The sequence below is a fragment of the Lepisma saccharinum genome, chromosome 4, assembly GCF_977018435.1.
Source record: "Lepisma saccharinum chromosome 4, izLepSacc3.1, whole genome shotgun sequence".
NCBI classification, from domain to species: Eukaryota; Metazoa; Arthropoda; class Insecta; order Zygentoma; family Lepismatidae; genus Lepisma; species Lepisma saccharinum.
Window position 1 is genome coordinate 56,550,267 of NC_139232.1, and position 12,760 is coordinate 56,563,026.

Genomic DNA, 12,760 nt, shown 5'->3' on the forward strand with positions numbered 1-12,760 from the left:
CTGCTGTGTGTGCGCAACATGCCTATATTACTGACAGTCGGTTGTCAGACTAACTCCCGATCGTTTCCTCTCTGTGAGCGCATGATTAATGGGACGTCAAAAACGCAAGAACTTTTTTGGTTACCTTGTACATCACTTTTCTACCTCTTGAGGTACATCATATGATGATTGATGTATAGATGCAGGAACAAGCAGAATAGAAAGCCCATGTTTTAACTAGGATTCCAACACAGGACCCTTGGTTTTGTAACATGTTATGACGAATACTCCAGATCATGAAGGTTGATTATTCATTTATTTTATTTTTTACTTTACATTGGTACAGAAGCAATTATTTGTGTATACGAGATGGGCATAAAATATTGTAGACAGTAGGGCAAGAGTAACAAACCACAATCCTTTCTTAGCACAATATATGTCAGTTGGCAGGAGGATTGCATTGTCTCATGGAACCAAAGTCTGAGCAAGGTGAGTGAATGGTGAAATTGGCTCCCCAATTTCTGCAATCCCTCATCTTTATCCTGCACATCATTAAAAATGAGTGGAACGAGACATTGGCCTTTTCTGTAATGGTTTAACTATCTCCAGTATGGTCTAGATTGTCCTGAGATAATAGGTGAGAGCGAAGCTGAAGGCTGGAAACGAACATGTTCTCCACGTGTCTAGCTAGCGACAATATCTCGTAGAGGACAAGAGACTAAATTATGAAAGACATGAAAGCATTTTAGTAAATAACCAATACCACCTAGAGATTTCTCATACAAGTGACAAGCATCATACAACACATTTCACTTGTAAACTAACCAGTCAACACATTTCACACCATAGTGGCATGATTGTGCTACACAAACTTGCTGCACTCGATTGGTGAAATTCTCCACAACATGTGAAGCTTGTCGCTTTGATGTGAAATCTCAATTAGGCTTTCCCTTACGGGTGAGGATTATTCCCTTGTACTGTATTAAAAATGTGAATTGTTTTATTAAACTTTAAAATGTATAGGATTGTAATCAGTTTAAGTGTCACATTATTACTGGTTCCAACATGCCAATTTCATCCGATGCTCGTACATTGGACACATCCTTACTATAGTAGAATGTACATTCAACTTCATCATAAGTTTTCTTTTTCAGGAGCTCATCGACGAACATGCTCAGGGAATAGTTTCTCGGATAGTGAGCAAATTACTTCTGACAGCAGAATTTTTGAAAGATAATGTAACAAAGGATCAGCTGCTGCCAGCATTGTCTATCATTGTGACGGTCCTTTCCATTATTGCTGGAGGCTACATCATGTCATACCTGGTGTAAGTTGATAGTATTTAAATGATTTTTGTAGCTCTGAAGATTAAGAAATTATCCATTGTAAAATTTCTCAGTTGACTAATTTTGAATTTAACCTGGCAGGATGTGTACTCTCCACTAGGAAATGTATTAGCGTGCGTTGGGTGAAATTTACCCAGGCAGTGTCTCTACGGCCCTGTGAATGGAACTAACAAAGCCTCACAGCTGATTCAAGGCCATGACATTTCGAAGGGTTCACTGGAAAGGTACTGAGAAAGGTGGCCCCAGACACTCATCATTATTCTTCACTAATTCCTGCCTCTGGCTGGGTTGGCATAGAAGTCAAGCCTTTTTATTTTTTCCTGGTCTTCCACCACTTCTCTCTTTCCACTGACATGTTGGTCCCCCCCCCTTGGCCTTATTCCCACTCCTTGTGCACTCATCAGAAGTGTTGAAAAAATATTTTTCAAAATCTGCTGGGTAATTTTTGACCCATACTCACACCCTTATCGGTTAAAATATTTTAATTTAAGACTATATTTCAGAATGTATAGTTTTTCCACATCTAGTTTCCTCAATCATTCTATGGAAATATTTATTGATATTGAGAGATGCATTGATACTTGACAGTGTAAGGATCAAATATCAAATAAGAATTATTTTTTAAAGAACTTCACTGATACATTCAACTACTCTTCTTCCATGTAGGTCAACCTTTTTGTGGTGAGGGGCATTAGTAGCGTGAACAATGTTCATCACTATCCCATGTCATCTTTGTTCATTGCTGAACTAATGATCGGGTTGTTTTAACATTGAGTTCTCATTTTGTTTGTTTTTGTTTTTATCCTTGGGTGTAAGGGTGACCTTCAAGGACACCCAATATGCTTCAAATATTTCATTGGTTTATAACCTCCCATTTTTTCATCTTTGGATGGTGGCTGCTAATGAGGGATGACCCCCAACCCCGAAATAAGATTCTGGCTATGGGCATGCTCAAAACCCTATAATTCAACCCAGTGTAGACTTCAAACAAGTATGGTCCCCTGTAATAGCAAAGGTGAAGCAGAAAGTAATACATATTTCTGGTAGATACTGTTGAGTAGTTGGGTAGCACACTGGATTTGTAGTAAAATTGCAGGTCCCTTGTGGTTTGATCCACACCACCGGAAAAAGAAACCGGCTCACCTGAAAATGAGAGAAGTAGTGCACTCGAAAAAAATAGTGTTAGAATAGGTAAAAGCACTAGACAATGGTACAATTAACATTGCATGCTAACGAATTACTGGTCTATTGTAGGTTTGATTCCCACCACCAGCTATTTTTTTTTCTTCTAAAGATGGAAGTATTGCATGCTAATAGAGATTGTGATTTAGAGATAGGTAGTGTGACTTCCATCTTCATGCATACCTATTATGTATACAGAAAGCTGATCGGCCTATATCTGACCGATTTGGCAATGCTGCTGCCACGTGTGTAGTTTGCGCCAGAAACTTGAAACCAGTGTTGTGTCTGAGCTTGCAGTTGCCAGAGCGTCGTGTTCGTGCTAGTGAAATGCCTCCGAAAATTAACCATTATTGGGAAGGGTACATCATGGGTCTTTCCACACACATTTTTCTTTCAACCGAATAGTGAAACAGTGTCCGGGAAATGGTTTAACCATCGGAGTGACCACAGCTAAACATATCATGGCCAGGCAATCACAATTGGTGCTCATGCAGAAACATTCGCCAACAAAAGGGGCCCGTTTAAGGTTGCTAGCACCACATTGCAGAACGAAAGACCAACTGCTGCAAACTGTACAAAAGACACTTGGCAGGGTAAAAATGGAAGACAGTTGTCACATTGGATGAGGCCTACATCTATCTTAACGCGTAATGGTAACATTAGGGCAATTACGTACCATTGACACCTCTGGCAAGGGACATACCGAGTTTTACCGCCAGTGCCGAGAAAGTTTCCTGCAGGGAATCATGATTGTCTCTGGATACTGTTACGAAGGGAAGTTGAAGATACGTGAGGTGGAGAAAAACATAAAGGTGAATGCAGCTTACTTCCAGGAATCAATTATGGCCCCAATCTATCGGACAGATGTCCCTCGTTTGTATGGAGCCAACAAGAACCAGGTGCGGATCCACATGGATAAAGCATCCAGCCACACTGCAAGATCATCCCTCCGGTTTTATCAGGACATGGAGCAGGAAACAGGAATCTGTGTTATTCCCTTTCATGACATTCCTGTCAAAAGCCCTGATGCCAGTCCAATGGATTGCTGTGCATTTGGGTTGTTAAAACATTGTCTACAACATCGCCATCCCCGCACATTCACGGGCCTATGGAAAACCTGTAAGAAGGAATGGGATGGAATTCCTATGCCTGTGCTCCAACGTAGTTTGTTGCAGTGTAAATTGCGATGTCGAGCGATAGTCCATAATGCTGGTGGTCCCATAGAATACAACCGGTGGTGGCGGCATGGTTTTTCATAGTGTAAGTACACTGTACATATCGGTCGGATATAACCCGATCAACCTCTGTATCACGATGCATTTCTGGTTATTATGTTATTGCTTGTAGCATATGTCTAATCACTGACTTACGATGCTTACATTTTCTACTTTTTATCCTAAGAAACAGAGTATGAGGCCCGAAAATGCAATATAATGATTTTTCTCCACACAGGAAGCTTGAAGAAGAGAGTATAAGAGATAAGTGTGCAAAAACTGGTGTGGAAGTGAACAATCCAGTGATCAAAGGAACCACCACGTCACAGCAACTAAAACTCCATGAGCTTCGTGGTGAAACGTACAATGGCATGGTTAGGTTGCTGAAGCCTGGCTGTAGGACTATTATTATTCTGGTAGACAATGAGTGCAAGAAAAAGCTATTGACAAAATTTTATAAAATTATTTGGCCATATAGAAAGTGAGTATTGTTGCGTAATATTTCTTTGTTTTGCTTTTTTTCAGTTATTTTATTTAACTCTTTGCAAAATATTCAAATCAGGAAATACAATAGAACCCTAATTTTATGTTTTGAGATTTTACATTTTCCTATATTTTAAGTTTTTCATCTTGGTTTCTTGAAAGACACAATATTAAGATTTTCACTGTATTTTTTTATTGCTTAGAATGAGTTTAGGTTTGATAGGTAATTTCTATTCACTTATTTGTGGTAAATATAGGGACATGTGTGATGTTTTTACACACAAAATGTAAGGTTCTAGACATGAGATTGAATTCAAATATTCATAATGAACTGATTTCACAGAATTATGAAGTTCTTTGTGGTGTCTCCTAACAAATTTTTTAAAAAAAAAACAAAAAAAAACTTGAATGTGATGGCATGAATGCATGGAAAGCATTAACGAAAATGTATTATGTGTGTGACGCTTTAAAAATCTAGGAACGTTACAGACTTCAATTGTCTGTGAAGCATATAGGCTACAGATCCTAGTAATTTTTGTTAGTGAAATATGCAAAATATGTGCATTTACAAACATTTAAACCATAATGCAATTAAACACAATAATAATTTTCAGATTGATTCATTGTTATTTGCATAGAGTTGGACCACTTATCGTGGAATTCCCCTACAAAGTTTACTACAAAATTTGGCTACATTTGTGGTTCAGATTTTGTACATAAAATTACTTCTACTTTTTACACAAAGATTTACAGCTTTTGGATGTCAGTGAGCCATTTGTCCACTTTATACAAGTGTCCAAGTTGCTGTAGGCATGTAAGCACTGTGGGGTGTGCCATTTGATGGGAGCCCTTTCCCCCATTTTCATGCAACAAGTGCTTCAACTGCTCGTCATTCAATTCTGCAAAATGCCCACTTTGTGGCTGATTAAAGTTACCACCAACTGTGCCAAACTTTTCCATTTCATGTGTAGCATATCTGTTAACCTTTTGAGACCCAAGGCCTTTTTCACATGTAAGCCTCTCTGTCCCGAGCCGATTTTGAGCAAAATGCAGAGTTTCAATTAACTGAGTGTTGATCGGAGACTAATTGCCCTAGAGAGATGAGTGATATACCGTTGTATGCGGAATGAACCAGAGATTCAGACTATATGGAATTATGCAAATTCGGCATATATATGGCGGGGGGGGGGGGCTAACTCTCAAAATTCCAAAATTTCGGAAAAAAAAAAATTGGTTCCCCCACCCTCCCCCCAAGAAAAAAGTACATGACAGTGTGGACATGCACATGGAAATGATCGCTGACATGTAAGGAACACAAAAATATTTGCATTATTATCATATGACCAATGTAACTTGAGTTGTACCCCCAAAAGGAATGGTCGGCACGCCACTGATTCAAGCTTCAAAATGCAGCGGTACCTTGAAATGACTATAGCTCAGAAACTAAATGCCCTAGAGATATGAAAGATATACCGTTGTATGCAGAATGAATCACAGATTTAGACGATATATAATTTATGCACATTCGGCGTATATATGGAGGGGAAAGGGGGGAAATCCCCTGAAAATAATTTTTATTTAAAAATGGGGTTTCGACCCCCCCCCCCCCGCCCCCCCGAAAAAAAGGATATGAAAAGTTCAAAATGTACATAGAAATTATCGCTGGCATGTAAGAAACAGAAAAATATTTGCATCATTGTCGTATGACCAATGTAACTTGAGTTGTACCCCCAAAAGGAATGGCCACTGATTCAAGCTTCAAAATGCAGACTCAAAAGAGAAGTCCCTTTCCCCGCATTTCCCCCTCCACTTTCATGAAGACAGAAAAAAAATGCAAAAAAAAACATTTCTGTTAAATACATGTGTTAGGAACAATATAAAAAAAAATCGAAATTCTAGCCAAAGATAGAATAGTTATAACGTAAAAACTACGACCTTGACACAGCGTCTCGATCGAGACGCTTGGGACAGTGAGGGTTACATTTGGGTATCTCGTTCGAGGTGCTTGGGCGGCAAAAGGTTGAGAGATGTTCCCATCACCCAATGCAATACACAACTTCTGAAAACAATCTGTGGCAGGATGCTATTCTTGAATTCCTAGAGCAGGATAACTGGTTGGGAGCTTTCCATTTTTCTTGATTTTCCTTCTTTGACAGACAATTTATAGTTAATATCAACACTGGGTTTTTCAGAGCATCAGGAATAGAGTACTCACCTATAGTTCCACTACTGGTGCCACCATGCCCATGACTAGGTCTCACTATAAAATACAATGTAGCTTTGCATTTTTCAACCTAAATTTTTGCATGGAAAAAATTAGTAGTCTGTATGTTGCACGTATATTCTATATTTTGTGGAACTTGCACAAATAATCCAGTTGCAGAAAAGTATTGGGTTGTCAGAAAAACCAAAAATGTCATGTTTAACCTTTAATTGCTGAGGCTATTTTTCCTGTTATTTGTGCTCAGGGCATTTTCAGTGGGAAATTTAAAATTTCACAATGTTTTAAATAAAAAATAATATTCTGGAAACTATGAATGGTAGTTACAAAGTGTCTCATTTTTGTTCAGTTCAGATTAGGCTGTTAGTGCATGGTCTAGTAATTTTTTTTATCCCCAAAGTAAAGCAACATGCCTTGTATATGTAACTTTTCGGTATGCGTACCATTGATCCAGTACAAAACACACAAATCGAGCAATGAATACAACATGCATCTAACCTCAATGAAAACCAATTCTCAAGAAATATTGTCAGGAACACAGTTCCTCTTTAGGTCCATGACCTCGGACACAAAACGGGAGTGCACCTGTATGTGGACTTCTTTGTTGTCGGATGATAAAAAATAGCATGGATCATTCAGCACCCCCCCCCCCCTATCTTTTCTGCTCTTTAATCCTTTGTCTCTCTCTCTCTCTCCAATTTGCTGACAATTGGTGCCTATGAAAACATTATTTGTTGACTTTTCTATGGTAATGACAGAAACATGAAAATCCATGGAAAAAAATACAAAGAAGTATGCATCTTATGTAGGACTTCCCTCCAAATATAGTCAGAATCAAATTACAGTTCACTAATTACTAATGACATACTTCAAGGTTCGTGTGGTAACCAAAACCTGTATTTCCGAATATTATCTAAGGCACATACTATGTGATCGTGCTGCTTTGTCCGTAAATGGACTAGCCCGGTTTTAGCGAAAATACCTGGTGCGGTTAATAAACTCTAAATTTTGTGTATAAGAGTTTATTTCTTATTTTGCAGTTCATTTCGCATCATTTTGAGACATAGCATGGTAGGAAAACACAAAATTAACATTACTGTGTGTTATTTCAGATTTTGTTTCCATCAAAAATGAAATATGCATGCTTCTATAATCATTTCCCTTTGTTCTTGCAGGAACAAAACCCTTATGTTTGGATACCTGTCCTTGGAGAAGGGCTTAGAGTGGTATAAAAGGCTTTTAACATTGAGCCTTCCTGAACCAAGAGAGCTCAACATCAATCCAAAAAACTGTATCGGAACTGTGCTGTCTCTGAATGGGCATCGCAAATACTTCTGCATGTATCATGCAAAGCACCCAGAATGTATGAAAGGAAAAGGTTCCAAGGTAAGCATTGTTTTCGGCATATGTAAATTTTAGTACAGTCACGGACACTACTGTGTTGCAATCACCATATTGAAAATCATTACAGTCGTTGCAACGTAGAAGTCTTGCTGACTGTATAAGGAATTAAAAGTGCAAGAAAATGCTTGCAGATGAATTTTAGAATTATATAATAATCAGGATGCTTAAGCTGATTATAGTGAACTGAAAGCCGGCTGCTTATGTCTGTGTCAAACTTGCTAGACTTGACTATCTGGGGAAGTCTGTTGAATATGCATGAAGTCAAAGCATGTCTCTAGAAATCTTGATACTTAATTCTTTTCAAAAATAATTTACATAGTCTGAGGCAGATTGATTACCTTGATTGTGACATATTGATTAGGGATGAGATGAATTAATTGTTGGTAACAATTACTTGCCAATACTGATGACATAGTGGTAACGTTGTTGGCTTGTAATCAAGGGGTTTGATACCCGGTGGAGGCACATAGTGGTTTGGATTCAACTTTAAACTGTAGGTTCAATCCTGATTAGCCTTACTGTGTATAAAGTGAACTTAAAACACAAAATCAATCAGATGGCATATCAATTTATTGACAAGATTTCAGAAAGCTGTCATCAATACGGAAGAAAAGATATGCTGTTTTGAGAGTTATTCTCATTTCCAAGCTAAGATGCCTGGTAAAAATATCAAAATAACTAATTGTAGGGGACTTAGAATGTGTACATTTTTGTGTTTATTATTAGCATCATTCAAAATTTAAAATTGATTCATCCCTAATGTTATTTAAACACACCTTAATAAGTGTTTATTTCCTGCTGCTAATATTGTACAGCTCAATCTGTGCAGTCATGTTGGTATTCAATTTTGATATTAAATCTTTAATAAAAATATTCAGTTATTTGTGAAAGACATGGTTCATACACAATCATTCCTATACAGTTACTTCATAAGTGTTTGTAAAATGGGGCTTTTGTGTGTTGAAATGTGCTTTTGTGTTGGCCACCAATTGCGCTTTTTCTGGCTCTGTTCCCATGCACTAATGCTTTTCAAGCTAAAAAAATCATGAACAGCCACAGCAGTAGTGTTAGTATGGAAGTTGTGTGTAGCATATAATGTAAATGAAATGAACATGAAAACCCTGCAAGATGAAGAGGAGGAGCAAATCATGTTTCTTCACTACCGGCCATTGCATTATATATGATAACTAGGGAGCGGAAGTTGATGACCTAAAAAATATACAGGGTGTTTCCAGGCTGATGATACAAACTTTCAGGGATGATGGAGAAGGGCACATATATCAATTTGAGATAAGGAACCCTGGTCCGGAAACGACTTAGTCGAAAGGTATAAGTGAGAATCGGTGTATGAAGATGTAATACTTTTATTACCTGCACAAGTTTCACAAGCTGTTCCATTGCCAGCTCGGTCACCTGATCTGACCCACTTGATTTCTTTTTGTGGGGTCATGTGAATAGTCTAGTGTACGAGACACCTGTCTAGACTGAAGAGGATCTCCTGACAAGAATTCTCGCTGCCTGTGACGTTGTTTGAACGACCCCGGGGTTGTTCCAATGGATACGTCAGACCTTTGTGCGACGATGTCATGCCTGCAGCGAAGCTGGAGGGATGCCACTTGGAACAACTGTTGCGAATGTAGCAGGTTGTGAAACTTGTGCAGGTAATAAAAGTATTACATCTTCATACACCTTTTTTTTCGCTTATAACTTTCAACTAAGTCGTTTCCGGACCAGGGTTCCTTATCTCAATTGATATATGTGCCCTTCTCCATCATCCCTGAAAGTTTGTATCATCAGCCCGGAAACACCCTGTAGATATAAGACCTATAGAATGTCCTAAAAAATGGGGAAAATGACGTAAAAAATGCAAAAAATGACCATTAAATTTGATAGTTCAGGTTAAAAATTGAAATGAAAAGGAAATTACAGAAAATGCAATCTTACTTTAAAAAAAAAGGGCACCAAATGATACCACATGCACATTCAATTAAAATATGCAACGAGGATTTCCAATGGAAACAACCGAATAATTTTAAAACAATTTAATGAAAATGTATACACTGAATGAATTGGTGTAAAATGCATTAATTTCCTGCATCTTTGCCTGGTGATGTAGTGTGGTGTGTTTCTGTGGCACTGTAAAGAAAAAGAAATTATCACGATCCACGTGAGACAATTTTTGTTTAGAAATTTAACAAATTTTATAAAAAATAGGGAAACCAAAATCAGGGACGCATCCGGGAAAGGGTTCATAGACAACCCCCCCCCCCCTCCCCAGGAAAAAGTACGTCGGAAAAGTCATTTTTAACTTCAGAAATTGTATGAAATATCTCGCATACAAGCACTTTCTACATATAAATTGCAATCCTGCGAGATATATATATATAGGCCTATGTTCACCTTCGTGAAAAGACTCAAGAATATTACCAAAATGAAGTAAGTGATAAAACATGATGAAACAGTACAACGAATATTGCGAAAAAAATGACGGAAAAATGCCGAAAATTGGGAAAAATGACCTAAAACCTGAAAATTGGCAAAAAATGCAAAAAAAAATCACTTTAAAATAACCTTTGTGGAGTTCTAGATGAAGTGTAATATTGTGTATATTTAATGGGCATCGTGTCAGAGATGTCAGAAAAAAGATGACATTTCATCAACTTCCGCTCCCTAATGATAACCAGTATCTATATATTTTTATTAATCTTATTTTCTAATGTGTGCAATGTATGTATCAGCCATTGAATATTAACCTTTAGTGGACAACCGTGCCGGAATTTCTGTTGAGGACGGATGGTCAGCACCGCAAGGCAGCAATTAATGTGCCATTTCTTGAAAACTACACAATATTTTAGTTCTGACTTTTTTGTTTATTAATATACATATGAAGAATGTATGACATACTGGCATTACGAAACAATATATCCATTGTTACTTTTATTAACTAACAGATATTGAAAAAGTTATTTGTTACCCCATATAATATTAATAGACTTTTGAGAATGGCTATAACTCCTAAACCATTGCATTTTTTTAAAAAATAAATATTACATGTATGTAATAATGAGTAAAAGGCAACACTTGTAGCAATGTGCGACAATTAAGGGGGCCGTGGGGACAACAAAAGCCTGATCTTCAAAATTTGCCTTGACCACGTGGTAGAATTAACGTGCAATTTCTTGAAAACTACACACAGTATGTCAGTTTTTTTTTTTTTTTTTTTTTTTTTGTTTTTTTTTTGTATATATCTAAAGTTATTATGTACTATTATTAACAAGCGGGGTTTGAAAAAAGAAGTTTGTTTCTCTTTTGTTACTGTGGGATAAATATTAGAAAAATGTCTGTAACTTCTCAACCACTGCATTCTTTTGAAAACTTTCACATGTAATAATGAGCAAAAACCAACACTTTAAGCAACATGTGACAATAAGGTTCCAGGGCAGGATGCAGAGCCAAAGGCTCAAAAGTTTTAAATTTCCCAAGATTTCCGAACGCCGTAGTAATTTCAGTTTTTTGGGTTTTTCAAAGTTGTGGCATGATTATTACAGATCTTTAAAAGAGTGGTCTTTTGTTGTGCTTTCCTCCAAATTTGGTCCATCAAGCGTCCATAGTGTTGATGCTAGAAGTGAAATTCCAGACATTGTTTGGTAAGCTTGCAACACTGCCGTTCTTATACAATGTTTTTTTTTAATAGCCAAGTAGTGTCGGTCTGATTTCAATGTATAAATTTTCCCTCTGCAAAAAAACTCTGTCCTTAAGAAAGAAAACAAAAGTGATTTCATCTCTCTACGACAATTAGTTCTTGAGCTACAGTTTTTTTTGTACTTTGCTGGAAGTTTGAAAAGCACGTGCTTGAAAAGGTCTCGTTCTGAGAGGTTGTCTAGGCATGTGAGACTCCTGCTAAAGGTTAAATGAAATTAGGAGCAGAGAGAGAATGATGCTTCACACATGATTAATGTAGCAGTGAGTGAAATAATTTTGACCATTCTCTTAACGTGCAATTTTCCTGGGAGTGGTCAGTGTAATTCTATGTACTGTTGGTGCATAAGCTGACTTCAACTTTTTCTTTAAATCGTGCAGCTAAATCATGTATCTATTTTTTTTATGATGAATCTTAGATATTTCTAAAAAAGTTAGAACTGAAGATTTATTCACTTTTGGCATGCACATCGTTCCCTCCCTTCACCATATCAGATGGCTGGAAAAGATTATTAAACCATAATATATATGGTTAATAAAGGTAAAGTTGCACAAAGGTAAAAGACGAGAAAGAAGGTTCCATGTCATAATGTTGTTTCTTCCATGGCTGACTTGCAAATTTTCAGCAACAGTTTAGAAGCTGACTCTGTGGTCAAGCATGTTAAGTGGTTAGCTTTTGATCTTGCCACTGAAGTTTCCAGGTTCAAATCCCAGTCTGGGCGTGAGTGTTCTTTGTACCTCGCCGTTCATCAATTTCATCATATTATCACCCATCCTCATCATTGCAATTGGCCAAAAGTGACACTGAATTATAAGAATACAAAAAGTTTAAATCTTCAACATTCTGATGAAGCCCATTTTGGTGAAAGCTAGAAGAAAAAATAGGGGTACGTTTCAAAAGCAATGTTGCATGGGTGTAAGTTTTGATCTATCCGAAGATGTATTTTTCTTTTGGTTTTTGCTTTAAGTATTGTGGATGAAGAAAATGTAATAACTTGTACTTGAAAACAGAAAATTTGTAGGGAAATGTGTATCATCAACTGATAGTAAAGTCGTGATTACGTAACAATTAGCTGCAAAAATAAGTGGTGTACCAGTCTTGTGTAGAATTGTGTGTAGAATTAGTTGATACTATCTCAAATGTACCTTTAACCAAGAGTCTGAAACCATGTAGGATAGAAATGCAGGCTTGAGCATTTCTTTCAATTAGTTTGTAGGTTGTATAGTGTTTT

At 37.2% G+C, this 12,760-nt stretch overlaps 1 protein-coding gene across 2 annotated transcripts in view; it reads left to right on the forward strand.

Moving 5' to 3' along the window:
* l(3)80Fg (dnaJ homolog subfamily C member 16 l(3)80Fg) overlaps window positions 1-12,760 on the forward strand; it is an 82,575-nt gene that overhangs the window by 38,207 nt on the left and 31,608 nt on the right. For both annotated transcript variants that reach the window (XM_083120534.1, XM_083120535.1), the window contains exons 9-11: window positions 1,134-1,306; window positions 3,960-4,202; window positions 7,601-7,811. In XM_083120534.1, coding sequence (XP_082976660.1) covers window positions 1,134-1,306; window positions 3,960-4,202; window positions 7,601-7,811 — 627 coding nt within the window. The remainder of the gene's footprint in view (window positions 1-1,133; window positions 1,307-3,959; window positions 4,203-7,600; window positions 7,812-12,760) is intronic.